The sequence below is a fragment of the Solea solea genome, chromosome 16 (genome assembly GCF_958295425.1).
Source record: "Solea solea chromosome 16, fSolSol10.1, whole genome shotgun sequence".
Classification (NCBI taxonomy): domain Eukaryota; kingdom Metazoa; phylum Chordata; class Actinopteri; order Pleuronectiformes; family Soleidae; genus Solea; species Solea solea.
The window spans coordinates 16,680,003-16,698,572 of NC_081149.1; the positions used below are offsets into that span (position 1 = coordinate 16,680,003).

An 18,570-nucleotide genomic window follows, 5' to 3' on the forward strand; every position below is an offset into this window, starting at 1 on the left:
CAGGGAAACTCACTCTCAGCAGCGGGGATACATTAGTGAAGCTGCTACCGAGGAAACGCGTCTAAGCCAACCACTTGTGTTTGTGTCTGAGGAACATTTACGCAACGGAAAGGTTCCGTGTTTGACGCGAGAAAAAGAAGAAGAAGAAGAAGGAGAAAAAGGAGACACGCGAAGCTGCGGACGTCGTTGTTGTTGAAAGCGACTTGTTTTCGGAGTTTTGTGTGATTTCTTTCCACTTCCCGCGCCACACAGGTTTATATGAGGCCAACGCTGGACTGTTAGGAGTAGTTTTTTGAGTCGCCAGCAGAAGGACTCTCTCCGCCAGGTGCAAAACCCCCTCTGGTGATTTGGACTAAGTGTGTGCGCACGAAGCAGGAGTCGTTACTGGAGGCTGCTGATGCACACATGAGTGAGCAGGTGAATACGTGAGTGTGTGTGGTTTCACCGAGCAAATCTTTGCACTTCAATGACTGCTTTGTAGGATCGCGCCCGAACACTGTAAGAGCACCGACATCATCACCTTCCGCTGTGCAGAGAGAGAGAGAGACTATGTTGCTGAAGGAGTACCGGATCTGCATGCCTCTCACTGTGGAGGAGGTAGGTGAACTTTTACATCTGCTCCGTCTCCTGGTTGTTGTTGTTGTTGTTATTGTTGTTGACTCTGCCGCTGTAAACCCGCGACTAACTGTGCACAGGCAGGTTCGCTTCTATGCCGCGCTAACAGTGATGCTTGGAAAGTTGACAGTGATGCGCTCGTCGTTTCTGCACCAAAAGAGAACACGGTGAACTCGTTCAGTCGTGGTGCGTTCAGGGAACAACCGCGCGGTGGAGCTGCTGCTGTCCCTCTGCTGCTGCTGCTGCAGCCTCCTCCTGCTCTGCTGTTGTACGTGTCCAACGTTGGACAGATTGTACAGAAGCAGCAGCAGCATCGAAACGAAACGTGCGATTATTTGTACTGGAGGTGGTGAAGGACAAATCGTGCGTCTATTTTACTGTGTGGTTTGGAGGACGTGTGAAAATGCACGCACGCTCCATCACTTCATCACCACCATCGACAATGCTTTTTTATGGTATAATAATAACAACAACAATTTAGACCTGTGTAGTTTCTGTCAAGGTACCCAAGGCTGCTTTAGAGTTTTAAAAACACAAACAAAGAACAGAAAATGATGTCAGTACTTAACAGGTAATTAAAAGGTGGATTTTTGAGGAAATATTTTTGAGGGAGGGCAGATCTCGTTCTGTGCACCATAGGTTCCAGGCTGCAGGGATGGAGGAGGTCAGACAGGAAATGTGTGTGTGGCCAGGGGATGGAGGGATTTGAATTAGAGGAGGAGTAGGATTTTGTATGTGTTGTGGAACTTGAATGGAAGTAGGTGGTGATGTTCTGGTAACAACCAAGAATGCTATTTTGTGATCATGTGGCCACAGAGGCCTCTTCATCCTTGATTCACAATTTGACATGTACGTTTTTGCAACTGTATATTCGTCACCTGCTACCTATTTGAGGATACACAGGTGTCCACACTCACATGTGGTGCTTTAATGTGTAAGTTCCTCTTCAAAGTAACATAACTTACAAAATTAACATTATGTCCTACTGAAGAAGACCTGAAAGTAGCAATTGAGACTACAGATGCACAATATTATAGGTATGGTGTTAGCATTGGCAGACACACCAGGATCTGCCGAAATAACTAATGAATACAACAGTAGGATTAACAGGCTGCTGCCTCCTTGACTTCTATGCTGGCGTCCTCTACAACTATTGTTTATTTTACAATTATTTATTTTGCTCAATGAAGAAAATTGATATCTACATCTGCTGCAAAATGAGTAGGCAAAATATTATGTTAATTTCAATACAGCAGAGACTAAATGATCTGCAGCATATTGGCAAAAAGTCAAATATCATCCGTAATTGATGTTAACTGATATTCTGAATCAAGTGAGAAGTTGGCTCATTTTCTCATAGACTTTAATTCGAACAGAGTTATTTTTGCAACTAGCAACTAATACATTATAGCACTCAACAAAGATACAGTATTTCATGAATAGTCACAGCTCTGTTTGTGTTACCTTGTGTTTATGCTGTGGCTTTGCATGAGACGATAGGGAGTTTTATAAAAAAAATAAGTTGATTTTGTGTTGCACTAACATGTTTGGAATAGTTGTGAATGGGGAAAATGTTATTATATGTTATATATGTTATTATTTCAAAAATGACATGAAAATGCTCCTAGTGAGCTATTTTGAAGTGCTTTAAGGGGGAGCCTGCAAGGACACTGTGTACTTCCCGTGTCACATTTGTGCTCATTTAATGAAATCTTATGGAAATTAAACAAATTAAGGTATATTATTATGGACAGAGGACTACCATCTACATTTGAGCAAAAATGTTGTGAATTGAATTCATTTGGGCCAGGATGATTATGACATTTTCATATTGTTCCATGCTTCCATGTTCAATCATAGAATACTGTGTTATCATCATAGGATTTGAAGTTGGGGCTGTATTTACTTGCCCTCCTGCTGTCAATGTGGATTGTGTTCATTTCCGTGTTACCAGAACCTAACGACAACATGCTCCATTTAAAGTGTTTTACTGAGTTCCACTGTGTCAGAAAGGTTTTACACATCATTTAACCCAGGTTGTCATGTGACTTCATTGGAGCCGGTGCGCTTCTATCACCATAGTAGTTCATGGTTACCATGATTATCACTTGTCAGTCGTGCCGTCTGAACATAAAGCACTTAACTGTGGTCAGTCAAAAAACTATGATGTTGTTCTTATTTGGACAGGATCTGAGCAGCCTCTCCTAATGGTCCTCACGCTGTGTGACTGCGCTGCTTTGGACCTTGAAGTGGTCTCTGTGAGTTTCGGGTTTGTTATTACCAGGATGCAGCTTTATCACATCCTGTCCTGAGACTGATTGGCTCCTCTGCTTTGCTTCGCTCTAGTGGTGATGGAAGCTCGACAGCTGGCCGACTACAGGCTATTACGTCTGCCGCTGTAACAATAATAACCCATTGATGTGTTACTGATTTGACAAATGAACATTTGTAATCAATTAAATTCTGCTGCAGCTACTTACCCCCACACAAAGACGCATAAATAATCCAAGGACTGTGTGTCTATGTTTGTGTGTGCGCGTGTGACAGATGATCTCATACGTGTTTAGATGTATGCCCACTCGACACTAATGGATTCACAAAACAGCTTGTGGCTTCAGGTTGAAAATCATTTTCTACGGAATTTCTTGAATAAGTGCACCAAACCAGTTAAATAAACAGTTAGTTTTATTCAGCATTTTCGCTGCAGATTACATAAACACATATTTCTAAATGGTAAATGGGCTGCATTAGTATACTGTGCACTGTTCTCGTCGTAATGACCACAAAGTCACTTTCAAACATTCACGCACAGGCATTCATACAATGCTTGTTCTATACATAGTACTTCACACACTCGCACACTGAGGATGCATCACCAGGGGCAACTGGGCTTCAATATTTTGCTCAAAGAGTGACTGGAGGAGAGAGGATGACCTGCTGTACCTCTTGATATGGATTAAACATAGACATTGGATTCATCATGAGGAGTAATTAATTTAGTGTTCAGGTCACATATATATATATGTATATATGTATATATGTATATGTGTGTATATATGTATATATGTATGTATGTATGTATATATGTGTATATATACATATGTGTATGTGTATGTATATATATATATATATATATATATATATATATATATATATATATATATATATATATACATACACATGTGTATATGTATGTATGTATGTGTATATATGTGTATATATGTATGTATATACATATATATATACACATATGTGTATGTGTGTGTGTGTGTATGTATATATGTATACACATACACATACACATACACACAAGCTTCTTAGATATAAGCTATAGATGCGTGTGAGTGAATTAATGAAGTTCACAGCTTTTTTTTCCTCAGACTGAGGGCAGTGTAGTTTAATGACATTTTATGCACTTGCCAGTTTAATATTGCTGAAATATTGCAAAATATCACTTTAATTCTTCTTTCTTTAGAAAAGGCAGTAAATATTGAATGCATGCACACGTTTGGCATGGAAATCGCAGGGAAGTCACTACATTCACAGTTTAATCGAGCTATGGCCATAGTCTGACCAAGACCGGCAATCAGACTACTTGGCAAGCCTGAGTATACAAAAAAATCGACTTATTGGCCGCATATGTCTCACTCCAACTCCGTTAAATTGGACTTTTAACATGCATGTAAACACACTGAGTGATTCAGTGCTGATCAATATGTTGCAAGACAATGATGCACTATAACAATGGATCACAGTAGCTTCCATTTGCTCGCTACACTACAACTAATGCACCTGATGCATCTCTCCCCCTCTGATCTGCTCTATTTTCAAAGCTCTTCTTTGCAGTCATTGGAAGTGATTGTGCCACCAGCAGTTCCTGTATTACACTGCAGTTTTAAAGGAACAATCATGTGATTTGTATTTGTTCAATGGTAATACAACATGTCGACACTAAAATTCTGCGTCAGTGGCTAATTGTAGCAGCCCTCAACCAAATTTGAACTAAAGCTTTAATCTCAGTTCATGTTCCTCTCATTCTTGTAATAAGTTCCTCTGCAAGGAACCATTCATTTGTGACACCGGTGAGTCAAAATGGCAGGGAAATCTGTTTAGAGTGCCATACTTTTTGTAAATGAAAATATTGATATTTGGTGCCAGTGGTTAATTGTATTTCATAAATCAGGACGAGAATTTAATGCAATATCCATGTCATTTTGTCCCAACCCTAATTTACTATTATATTCTGTAACCAAGACATTCACGTTAATGTTCGTAGTATTTGGGCTGATATCATTAAGCTTTTCAGAACTCGTCATGTCATGTGGACACCTGTTTGGATTAATGAGACATCAGCCAGTCAGTGTAAGGTCAGTCTCTGGTGGTTTGTTTGTGTTCCTGCATACTGAGACATCCACATAGTGTAAGCTCTGTGCTCTGACTACAGAGAAGCCTGTTCCTTCACTGTTCCCTAAGGAGCTCAATGTGCAGCCAGACGGTGACTGAGCTCACTCACACACCAGATAGATAGATAGATAGAGAGAGAGAGAAACATGTTCAAACTCAGATTATCTGCCAGGGAGTTAAAGATGAGAGCGTGCATGTCTTTTAAGGTGACTCTTACAATGTCGGCACAATGCGATGATGGCAACTGTATGTCTGAATGCAGTATGGGTCATACAGATATATGGGTAAAATATATGTATTTTTTTAAGGGAGAATGAGAACACTAACTCTATCTGAAAGAGCAGACATGGAGAATATGGAGAACATTCATAAACATTCAGTTACCTATGTATTGGTACAAAAAGCTCCATTTAATTTTCACCACTTATTTCTCGTCAGTAGTTCTTCTTGACAGAGTTCAGGGCTCATTACACTAACTCATTACACTAATTTGCGTGAAGATCATTTCTATCTGACACTACGTCTCCAAATGAAAACACAGTAATGGCCTCAAAAATCTCAACTTTACATATACACTTTTAATCAAGTTTAAAATCGATTTAATCGATTAATAATCGATTAAACGAATAATTGTTGCCTTGACAACAGCCACTTGTGGATTTCAGTCATCAGACCTGGCATAAAATCCTCTAAACAAATTTTAGCAGTTGCTCATTAAACAGTCATGGCAAGGACATTGATTTTATTCCATGCTTTCTCTAAAATGCCTCAAATCTAGCAGACAGCAAGAAAAATTGTATCTTCAGTATGTGTAGACACACCTCAGTAGATTTAATTTCACCGTGACTGTTTTTAGATTACATCGAGCAGAGCTTTCAGTGGCTCAGCACGTGCCAGGCAGCTTTTTCTGCAATTAATTACCCATTCACTGAATGAAGAACAGAGAGTTTCTTTTCTACACCTGAATAGCAGTTGACTGTTTGCTTCATCGGCTGCTAATATGTTTTAGAGGGAACAAGAGCATTGGAGGACGAGAAGACTGTGTTTCCCATTATTTCATAATGGCAGAAGAATAATTCCATTAACTTAGTCTTGTAAGTCATGAAGTGATTTAACTTCATGATTTATCTACTGTTACAGCTACAGATTGAAGTGTCAGAAGTCAGACACATACTGCACCAGTTGTCAGTAAAGGTGTTTCAGCTGAGAAGCTCCTCATACTGACCAGCATTAAGACATCAGTTTGACGGCATCAACAACAGCGCTTAAGCTCAAGGTAACACACTGTGTTTTGTGCCCATGACAACCCCTACAAGCAGCCCCCGTCTCTTCATCCTATCCTTCCCCTCTGTTTGTGCATTCACATGGATGTATGCCAACCTTTCAAACACGGAGCTTAAATGACCTCTACAGTTATCAAAGCTGAAAGGTAGTGCACACCTTATTGACGGTAGAAGTCAGAGGAAAGTAAAGGAGCTTTATCGCCGTTATGCGACCTGAAACTGCACAGTGGAATTACGAGGTCAGATGGAGGACGGGGTGGTTTTGACCAGAGCTGCGGCGACCGAGCGCGTCACCATAATGGACCAACCTGATCCAATGTGTCATACGTGTTTTGAGCCGAATGATCCAGTGTCAGTCTTCAATCTGACCTTAGACCCTTTGGCCAAACCCAGCATGTATTTACAGGTGTTTTGATTTGATTTACCTCCGTCTTCTCATCTGGTTCTTTTAATTTCTTACTCCTTCATGCACGTTTAGTCAGTCTGTAACAATTTGAACTGATATGGCAAAGCAAAATCATTAAAAATGCTGGAGTTCAGAGAAAACCAGCAACTTAGCGACCATAATGAAAGCAAATGTACCCTGCACTGAATCAAATTAACAGATCTCACAGATATTAATTAATCGTTAACTATTTTGATAATCGTCGAAACAAGATTTCTGATTGTTTCAGCTTCTTAAATATGAATATTGTCCGGTTACTTTGCTCCACATAAAAAAGAAATCATTAAAACTGAATAATTTTGGTATGAGGACAAAAACAACATTTTCTGACATTTTATGGACCAAACGATTACTCGATTAATCAATAAAATAATTGACACATTAGTCGATTATGAAAATAATTGTTAGCTGCAGCTCTAACAGATATTTTTAGGTGTGAGTTTATATCGGTACTGGTTCGACACTGGCCACCACTGTCTCTATCTAATAGGACTCTATCGGACGGATATCAGTGACAGTTGAAATCACACGTTGTAATTTAAGTGTGTAATGTAGGCGACACAAGAGTATGATACATCTCTGATGAACACTGTGGAACTTTGTTGAAGTTGAATTAACTGCTTTTCCGTTTCACTTTGTTGAATCGTCTAAACTCGGTGTGCACTTTCAACAACAGGTGATTGACTTTGGCGTCATAGTGAAGTTGTCGGTGTCTGCTCGCAGTCTGCCTGGTTGTTTTTCCGCATGTCATTACTTGTATTGCTTGTATCCACGAGCCCGATGGCTCACGGGGCATCACCGAGTGAGTCCCTGCTGTGAGAATAATTGAAACCCGGCCTGGTGATATTCTCAAGGTTGCCCTCTCACACTTTATCTCAGGCTGCTTTCAGACATGAACAGGAGTGAACTCTAGAGATTCTCCAGAGATTGTGCAGAGGGCTTGAATGTGTGAATGCTGATGTCGGCAGGAGGTGCTTCAGAGATTCTCCTGAGATTCTCCTGCCAGCTCTCTGGGAAAATGACCGCGTAATGTAAAGTTAGCTCGCGTGAGAACACCAGAGGAGAAACGCTCCTTTTTTTTTTTTAAACAAAGAACAAAAAGAATGGAAAAAATGTAAGATTTATTATATGATAGATTATATGAGAAAATAACTGACAGATAATACATTATTTAAACAATGATTTAGCCTTAATTATCTATGCTATACTTCAGTAACAAATGATTTGGCCGTTGCTGTATTTTCACCTGTTCACTAGGAGTTTCGTCAGGACTACAATTACAAGTAAAACATACAGTGATCCATAATTTATGTCCTGAACATGTCACATTAATGCTTTCAAAATGTAAATCCTGTCAAGACATACATGCATTCAGTGGAGAGTAGACCTGGTTTAAGATACCCACAGCCAATGATGGCTTTGAAAAATACATGAACCAGAGAAGTTATAGGCTGAAGTTCAAGTATAGTTTGGCCGTTCCCATCCAGTATGTATGTTGCATCATTTTCACACGTAGAAATAGTCTGGTCAACATGAAGGGTCAAGAGTTTTCTATTTCTGAGAGAGGAGAACTGCATTTAGAGCAGTGCGGGAACTGTTGGTTAGGTGACTGAAGGTGTGGACACTTGAGCAATGAAAAACATCCTGGAGGAGAGAGAGTTCACACTAATGGCCCTTTTCCACAATGGTCCCAGCTCGCCTCGCCACAGCACGGCACGGTTTAGGTTGGTTTTCCGCTTCAAAAATAGTGGGCGGAGTCATCACTGCACGGCTGCATGAAACTGCAATGACTTTGTTTTACACACACACACACACATACGAGTGACTAGTGACTTTGTAAAGCAGTTGTTTTCAGTGTAACTGAACCATTAGAATCAGTTAATTAAAATGATTTGTTCAGTACTTCCTCCATGACCGGACAGTCACTGGACTGAAATACAGCGGCAGGGTTTGTGATGCCGCTCGCCACTCGCGATCAGCAGTGCTGTCGCTAAATACACCAGACTCCTCCTGTTAAATAATGAGATTTTAGACTTTTCCCTGGTAATTGTTGGAGATTAACTCATGTTTTCAGGATTGTTAGGTCTTTTTAACTGATCTACATTTCAGCATTGTTCCGCTTGATTCTTGTGTCGGACGTCTCTTCCTGTGACGGCACTGTCAATGTCGACAAACGGCAGACAGAAAGAGAGACATAACATGGCCCTTTTGAAATGTTTTATATCACACACGTCACCATAAATCAATAACCCTTCTTGTCCGATGTCAATGACGCTTTAATACTTCTGTCTGAAAACAAAATGAAATCTATCTGTAACCATCTGTTTTCAGTCCGTGTCACGCCAAACCCTGACATATGTTGTCCCCTCTCGCTGCTACTGTTGGTTTGTTTCCAGCGACACAGCACTGTGCTTCAAACAGCGGGGTTGTGACAGGTTAGAGAAAGCGCTGACACATTTTTAAATAGTGGCTTGTGCATATCAACACTTTGGACACACATTGTAGCAGCCAGTTCTACTCCTAAGTCCATTGCACATTTGTGCTTTTTGTTTTGGGGGAACAACAGCCTTTATTTTTTATTTTGTAGGACCTGGTGGAATTGTTCACCAAACAGGGATCATTTAATTGGTCCTGAGTTGCTTGTATTGTTGTCGTCTAAATTGCTTTTCGCTCTGAACCGAGAGTTAAACTATTTTTTTTAAAATTTTAATTACCTTTTTAATTTAGAATTTGGAAAATTGGAATTTTCTGTTTGTCCACAAAATTGTTAGTAATGTTTGATAATTTAGTTTGTGGTGTGGATGAATTACCTTGCTTCAACAACAGTGTTGTGAAAACCGCTTGTGTGTGTGTGTGTGTACATATAGCAGGCTGCACACCTACCAGCTGAACTGTGAGCTATTACCATCGTTCACCTTATCAGAACAGGAAGCTCGTCTGTCTCTCCTTCTCTGCCCTGTAAACGCACCTCTTCTCTTCCTGTGCCACTAAACCGTACTTAGTGACAACATCCCGTCTAAACAAGGAGAGACAATGGCGACTGAGAATAGAAGCTGCGCTGACACGTTGTGAATGTGTCACAAGAGTTATGGGACAGGTGTGAGGAAAGATGCAGCATGAGAGGGGGGGAGCAGCTGGGCATGTTGCACTATAATGTGATCACAATGTATAAGGAGACATTGTGCACTCTAACGGGTAACAACTTGTATATGGGATTATACTGTAAAAAAAAAAAGCAATGTGTCATATTGACACAGTGAAGTTGTTAAATATACGTCTTCCAACTTGAAGAAAGTGTTTCATTGAAATACCATATTAGTTTCACTGTGTTGCTTTTGATTTTATGGTTTCTGCAATTTCGGTGCGGCTGCTTCCAGTGAGGCATGAAATGAACGAGAGCGGGGTCAATAAATGTCACCGCAGTGACGGAATACAGTAGGTGGCGAGAGCGCCGCTGCCTTTCAACACTGAAGAATGTTTTCAGTTCATGTTTTGAAGGAAAGGCTGTCGGGCTGAAATCAACCTTATGTAGCTCTGTTTTGTTTGCTCTGAAACAACAAAACACCAGTTTCATTAGCAGATTAATGGAATTGATGGACGTGTACGTCTGACTCCGCCTCCGTAGGTGTGCTGTACATCTGTTATAAGCTAGTGCGTATTGAATCAGTTTCCTGTTGACCTTTACGTCACAGAAAAACAAACGGCGAACGGTGAGATGGACGGAGAGATGGATCGCGCTGTGGTTCTGTATGTTTCGTACCTGCTCTACATGTTAATAGTGATACAAAGTAGGCGGAGCATGACTCTTGTGGTTGCTGTGTTGTCCGAATAAAGATGCTGCTGTATGATTTTCGGCAACAGTACTGCAGTTTATACGTCGTAGGAGGAAGTTTTGGTGCATGTGCAGAAAGTGTACACATGCAGGAGTAATCAGACTATGAATCGCATTATCCAGGTATGTTAGTCTGACTAAGACTAGCTTGATATTAGTTGGACTTACAGTACATGTTTACATGACATAAATGGTTAGGTTTAGAATGTTTGAGTCCGACTAACACACTGTTACATGCATGTTTATAATGTGTATATGTGCAGTGGTGCAGCATTTTACAACTCTGAGACATTGTCATGGCAGCAAATGGTTTATCTTTCATCACAAAATAAACTGTAAGGAAAAACAGCACTTATAATTACAAAAGGATACACAAAATATTAACTATAATTACCTTTGCAAAATTATAAAGGTTCAAACAATCCTTCTTGGGCCATGAAATCAACTACCACAAGCAAACCTGCACTGTTTTTGAATATCCATTGTTTTGGATATAACTCAAGCAGCTGCAAATGAGAAAAAGACTGTTGCTGAAGATGTGGAAGAGGAAGCAAACCCTTATGTTTGTCTCCATGAAGGAGACTCTGGGAAAAGAGAGCAACACACAAACCGAGAGAAAGAAAGAGATCCTTTTTGATTCGACTGGTGGGTGAATAATACAGTATGTGCGCAATCCATAGAAAAGCAATTGGAACAAGCTTTTATGCGACAAATAAATATATAAATCACCCACTCAAAACAAAAAGGAGGTCAATGTGGTATTTTTCACCTCGTGTGCCCTTTCTTTATATCCCCCCCTAGAAAAAAAAATCGAGTTTATTTGTACCAGTCTGTTTTCACTGACTCAATGAGCAGTGATTCAGTGCCATTAGTGCAGGTGGCCAACAGCATGGATCCTCTTCTCTCTCCTCTGTGCTGTATTTTTCTTTTTGTCAACAGTCTCCACTGATTTGCAATTATTCTCTTTTTTTTCCCCAATGCTGAGTTTTTAGTGGTTTTTGCTTGGAAAAATGTAGCTTATCATGAAATTATCCTGTTAAATGGTCTGTATTTATGTAGCACTTTTCTAGTCTGGATGACCACTCAGAGCTGCTTTACACTACATTCATACAAGAGTCTTTGTGCAGTGTTAAGACTCATTGTTGCAGGGGTTTTTTCTTTCCATCACATGTTTCATACCCATTCACACACTAATGGCACAGGGGCTACGTGGGGTTAAGTGTCTTGCCCAAGGACACGAGCACAAAGACAATTTGCTCCTATTAGTTTGTTGTGTTTGAGAGGATGATGTAAACCCTTTCTGCAGCTGCTCTGTAGGTTTTAGTTCTTTTTACTTTGATGTCCATGTCACACACTTGATAGTCAACTCTCTGCACTTTACTAGATTTCGTTAATGTCATGAATATAAACATCACTTTCATTATCAGGCAGGGCATCAGAGACGCTGAATACTTAATTGGCTTTTTTGCACTGTATGGATTCAGGTTCTTTGTTCTTCTCCCATTGGAACTCGTACATGTTTTGCATTTACTTTAAACTGATTAATTAAATTGTCCCCGATATGAGTTATAATTCAAAAACTTCATTGTGCATAAATTGTGGGTTTTTTTTCTCTCTCCAGTTCCATTTATTTGCCACAGTCTCGGGGGGTTGGACAGTAAATCTCAGAAAGTTTTTCAGTATCTTACGACATCTTATCCAATCAGGAACCAGGACTCCACAAAGATAGCCCCCCCCCCCCCACCAAACACATTCATGAGGTCACATAGGGAAGCGAGTGGAGAATGCTAATGGCAGCGACGAACACTGCTGACAACAGCTCAGTCAGTGTTTTGTAAACATCATATTAAAGATTCATCAGTCCTGACTGCTTATCTTATACTGATGCACAGATTTCAACAATGGAGACCAACTGTGTGTCACAGCATCTCCACTCTTCGTTCTAATCAGATCTTTAATTAATGAAGTGCTTACTTTTTATTTTTTAATCTGATTCTACTGTGTACTGATTGCTGCTGGTGAAGACTCACTTTTCCGTGTAAACATCCTGTGCACGTGTGTGTGTGTGTTCCTGCAGTTTCCCACTGCAGGTGAATGGTGTGTATGTACAGACGGCTCTTGTTTTAAGCTCACCTCCCTGAGCTGCAGCGCTCCTCTCCTCTCACTCAGTTCCTCCTGATCTCAGCCTCCAGCAGTGAAGTGTCATTACCATTGATCAGGATGCAGCGCCTGAGGCCCAATTAGCGAGCAATGCATCCGTGGTGTGCTCTGCACTCCAATGAAAAAGGGCTGCATGATTAGACCTGAAATAATCAGAATTATTATTATTATTTTTTTCATTATATTAAGTGTATAGAAACAACTGCTTTGCTGTGAATACAGTATGTATGTAACTTGTAAATATTCATATCTTTCTCTTTAGTACAACTGACTTAACGGGTTGCCCTTAGCCAAGCGGAAAAGGGAATTTGGCTTGTAAGCGAAGGGTTGCTGGTTCGAGTTTGCGTACCCCTGAGTAAACTATGCTATTAAACAAGACCTAAAACCTAAAAATTAAACTTCATCAGTGTGTGATACGAACTAAATAAAATTATATATATATATATATATATATATATATTTGAAATGTTTGGCATGTAGTTTGACTTTTTAATTTCCCTTTCACTCACACGAAGAAAGAAGAAGTTTATTGCGGCAGTGATTGTGATGTTTGACTTTGACTCCTTTTGGAGAATTTGGCATTTGGCTCTCAAAGATAGTCATATTTATTCATACAGTCAGTCTTGTGGTTTTTTATTTTGAGTTTGAATGATCAATACACCAAGTATGAACCTTTTGATATAGCCTCTAAGATGCAGATGGTAATAGAACTTTACGGCAGTAGCACTGTATAATAAACTTGATTGCATTTAGGCTTTTGATTTTGTGAATTTGAGAAACGGTCATTAGCTTTGATTCACTTGTGAAAAGTAACATGCTGTATGAAGTCACCCGTGTTAGTTCGGTCCACAAAAGTCACACTGGTGCAAAAGTTGCAAACCTCCTGCTTACTACCGCTGAAGACCTGAACATGAACGTTGCCATTTTAGTTAAGTGTTTCGCTTCCACGCTCAATCTGGCAGCGCGGCGGGTGTTAAATGCAATAGCAGGAGCTGTGCTCATGGAACACGTTTTCAACAGAGACTCAGTGGCAAGCCTCACTTTGGAGAGGAATTAAAAAAAAAAAAATGTTACAGCTCACAAACTCAAAGCTGATGTCGGCACAGGATTGAGCACGCTGGGTCGTATTAAAACGTGTGTCTTTGCAATAGAGAGAGAGAGAGCGAGATGGAGAGATACGTACTTTTATTGTAAGAAAAAGTTTGCATAGCAGCTCCATTAGCAGTGTCACACAAAGCACAAGAGATAACAACGACATCAACACCCACGGGATGGTTTGATGCCCATTGCATGATTCCATCTTATACCATAAAAATGCGAGACGCTGTATGTATGGTTTGACTGTAATCGTGAATATTCCGATTCTCCATGTTGTATGTTATGGTATAGGTAAAGCACTTATAGACATTTTCAGTGTGTCTTACATTGAAGTGGTTCATGCGCAGATCTGTAAATTGTTGTTCAGCTTAGTTTGATTGTACTGTGTTATTATTGTTAGTATACAGCACGTGTTTCATGTATGTATTGTATGTAACAGTAAAGCATATATTCTCTATAGGTTAGGTCAATTGTGCTCACGTAATGTCCTTTTCAATACAAAAGCAATGTAGCTTTTCTGAAATATTGAGTGTCTACCAACATAATAGTGAGGGGGGAAGATGTTCCATGTTGGCACTTAGCAGAGACATGGTCTATGGTTTTTATTGCCAGACTCAAGGTCCATTTAAAATGTAGACATATGTACGGTATTATATGGATGTTTGGTCATTTTATGTATCCATTTATATTCATACCAAAGAATGTTCTTGTTTGATGTTAGACATCCTCCTTATAGCTGACCTCTATGAATTAAGAGAAGGAGAAATACAGCCCCACTCTGTGACTTGTGCAACTTCATGTGAAGTATCATCAACTTCATAACAGACTTTTCATGTTCTTTGCCTTTCTCTTGACGGTGTGTTCACTCCTGTATCAAGGCAGAGGAAGCAAAGACGATAACTGTCTTGTCCAGCGCAAGACCAGACCATGATATTTGTGGCCTTTCCTCGTCTTTTACTCAGTTCATATTTTTTATTTCCCTCTCCCTCTGTATCTCAGCGGGGCCGCATGCTGCATGCTCTATGCATAATGAATAAGACGGTTTTCCCTGAGCAGCTTGAAATTCTAGTTGTACCAAAACACATTGGGGACAAACGGCTTATGTAACATGCAGTGGGAATTGTTTATCAAATAACCAGCTGAAGGTTGTAAAAAAAAAAAAAAAAAAAAACACCTGTTTCTTACACAAAGGCTCAGTTCTTTAAAAAATTGTAGTAATGTAGATATTGTCCATTACTATTAGAAAAGAAGGTCACTCAGTGACATTATTTGACATTAATACATCTTAAAAAATCTTTGTATTCTCCATTTTTTGCATATGTACATGTGAGTTTTTGTGCATTTACTTTGTGGTTTTAACTCGGAATCACCAGTTATCCTCGGATGAAAGGTTTCCTTCTCTAAACTGTGCGTTTCTCTCTTACTCGTTCACCTTGAGCAGCCTCACAGGCTTCAGAGTTCCTGAGACATTAAAATTTCACCCTCTTCTCACATCACGCCAACATCAATCCGGTCTTCCATCTTCCCCCTTCCCACCACTAAACGTTCCCTGCACTTGATGATCTCAGTAAATAAGTGAGCCCACATCTCAAGGTGTCGGCAGATAATCACCGTTTGTCAACCTCCAGAAGGCACGTGCTTTTCTTCAGATTTTTATTTTCAGGAAAAACAAAAAAAAGCATTTCTGTCAGCTCTTTGAGAATGTATTAAGACATGAGTTGAGTTAAACGGTAGCATTAATCAAATTACAATATAGAAATGCTTTCGGTAACATTTATCATTTATGAAGAATAGGCGTTATGATGCCAAGCCCTTGGACACGATGGATATCTGCAGAAATTTAATGAAAATCAATGTAATACTTTTGAAGGGGTTTCAATATATGACAATGTAAGAAAACGATGACTGAAGCTAAAATAGACACATTTTAGGTTTACATGTGTCTTAATGTATAACAATGATGGTGAAAAAGAGCAGTATTCTAATAAGCAAGAGCTGCTTATTATGACACAACACAACTGCATCCAACAGGACACGTTTGTTGTCCCTTTAAAGGCCACAGAAATACACCTGAACATTAACTGTTTGAAGGTATTTCACTGTCTTACTATGCAGATATTGCAGAAGTATGCCATTAATACAAGCAGCACTGTTAATAATGTAACAATTATTATAACTATGTGGAGCAGTGACGGTGGTCAGGGCCAGTAGGGGGCGGTGGCATGCGTCCATGGGGTTGGGTGGGGGGTTAGAATGAATTCAAATGAATTACAGGTGATTATAAATTTGAAACTCACGCTAATGCTGTGTTTCCTTCAGGGTACAGTTCAGTTTGTTTCAGTTTATTTCCTGCTCGATTTGTGGCTGTTTGTCTCAACAAAAGCTTTGTATGAGAATAGGAACAGCGTTTGCAAAGGCGTGATGTTTTTCTGTCACCCAATCAGGTGACTATCAGGGGCGGAGCCTGATCTAGCTCCACCCTGACCTTTATTGTACAATTTTACTTTGATATCCCAAGGAAAGGCAGTAGTGACTGGTTATTTTGCTATTATTTGTAATGGAAATGCAGAAAAATACATACCATAGTGTACTAAACCGGACCGTTCCACTCAATGGAGTTTGACATCAACTCGGAATCACCAGTTATCATCGGATGAAAGGTTTTCCTCTCTAAAACTGTGCGTTTCTCTCTTACTCGTTCACCTTGAGCAGCCTCACAGGCTGCAGAGTTCCTGAGACATTAGATTTTCACCCTCTTCTCACATCACGCCAACATCGATCCCGTCTTCCAGCTTCCTCCTTCCCACCACTAAACGTTCCCTGCGCTTCATGATCTCGGTAAATAAGTGAGCCCACATCTCAAGGTCTCACTTTTAATGATTTCTGTGTTATATGGAGCAAAGAAATCAGAAAATATTCACATTTCAGAAGCTTGTTTCAATTATTGGAAAAACACTCAAACCGATTAATCGAGTATCAAAATAGTTGACAAATTACAATCACATTGGTTTTATCCCCCTGAGAATCAGTAAATATGTTCCGTCAGCACAGAGAAGGCTGAAGGAGTCGGTCACACAGGGAGAGTATAAATGAGAAGAGGAGGAAGAGAAGGGACGAGGGAAAAAGTCAGATGACGGTCTTCGATCGTGTCGTCTTATGTCTGTACAGCAGCTCTGCCTTCTTCTTTTTTTCAATCATCTTCTCTACCTCTAGTTATTATTACTCTACCTCAGATGTTTGCGTATAAGTACACGACTTTAACTGGCCATCCGCTGTGCAAACAGGCAGGGGGTGAAGAGGATGCACAGCCGAGCGAGCTGTGGCAAGTGATCTCGGAGTTATGTAATGTTTTTGTCGGTGCCCTCAGACACTGCAGAAACACCGGGTGAGAGAGGAAGATGGGAGGAGTAAAAAGGGGGCAGAGGGGGGGGAGTGCTCTCTCTTAGCTTCAGCAATCAGTAAGTTAATCCATAAATGTTTTACAGTAACCATATGTACGATATTTAGTCACACAAGAGTGACGCAGTGTCACACTGGCACCAGCACAAATGCTCTATTGGCCACACCTGCTACCTCTGTGTTGCATATGGACTTACTTTATATATGAGAGCACATCAAACTCCATCTGTTCCTGTTACATTAGTGTTTTTCTGATTCTGATTCTGCTAAATGATGAAACTCTTGACTTTCTTTCTTGTCTCGAAAATACTTTTTTTATATATATATTGATGCGAGGTAGCAAAAAAAAAAAGAAAACACCATCTCTGAGCCAAGTAAGGTCTGTACCTGCTGTTCTTTTCGAGAAAAAAAAGGCATCTCCTTTCCCGGAGACGTGTCATTCTCTTTTCATTTATCTTGGCTGCTAGACAGACAGACTGACTGACTGAATACCTAACATCATGGAGGCAGGGTCTAAGGACAGAGGAAGTCACGACATGTATAGAAAGGCAAACTGTGATTGGTGAATTTTGGCTATGAAAACAAAATCGATTCAGTTTAATGAGGTTTGATGTATGAGGAGGCACTTGTCCAATTTTACATTATTGCTGAGCTACTATGACACATGTACCTTCGTCCTTTGCGTCCCCTTACTTTCCCTGCTGTACGAATTTTCCAAAGTAGTCCGAGTTATCGCTCACCTTCATGTTTTGATGAGTCGGCACAAATGGAGCCAGTCATACAGTATGTGCTCTCCCTCCCAATGCCCACATCTCTGCTGAGCCAGCAGAGTTCAGTGTGTGTGTGTGTGTGAGTGTGTACATGTCTTAAATAAGCCGTGTGGACCAATTGTCAACCAAACCTCACACAACTTTAAGAGGCTTTTGGAGGGTTAAGACATGGTTTTAGGGTTAGAGTTATAGCGTAAGGTTAAGGTTAGACATTTAGTTGTGATGGATAAGTTTAGGGTAAGGGGCTAGAGAATGCATTATGTCTATGATTGTCCACACAAAATGTCCACACAAAGAATGCAAAACCAGCATGTGTACGTGTGTGTCAGTTATTACTCATGTTGTGGGGACCTAAATATGTTTACACTATCACATTATGGGGACTTGTCTTACTTATAGGGACAAAAAGCAAGTCCCCATAATGGAAATTCTTACATTTTAAGGTGAAGACATGTTTTATGGTTAAGGTTATGATGTCTGTCTCCAGGAAATGAATGCAAGTCAACGTTATGTCCTCTGAAGTCATGGTAGCCAGATGAGTGTGTGAGTGTGTTTGTGTCTCTG

General features: G+C 40.1%; 1 protein-coding gene across 1 annotated transcript in view; it reads left to right on the forward strand.

Moving 5' to 3' along the window:
- Nucleotides 1-18,570, forward strand: part of pitpnc1a (phosphatidylinositol transfer protein cytoplasmic 1a) — a 40,406-nt gene continuing 21,836 nt past the window's right edge. Inside the window, exon 1 of the mRNA XM_058653812.1 lies at nt 1-597. Coding sequence (XP_058509795.1) covers nt 550-597 — 48 coding nt within the window. The 5' untranslated portion in view covers nt 1-549. The remainder of the gene's footprint in view (nt 598-18,570) is intronic.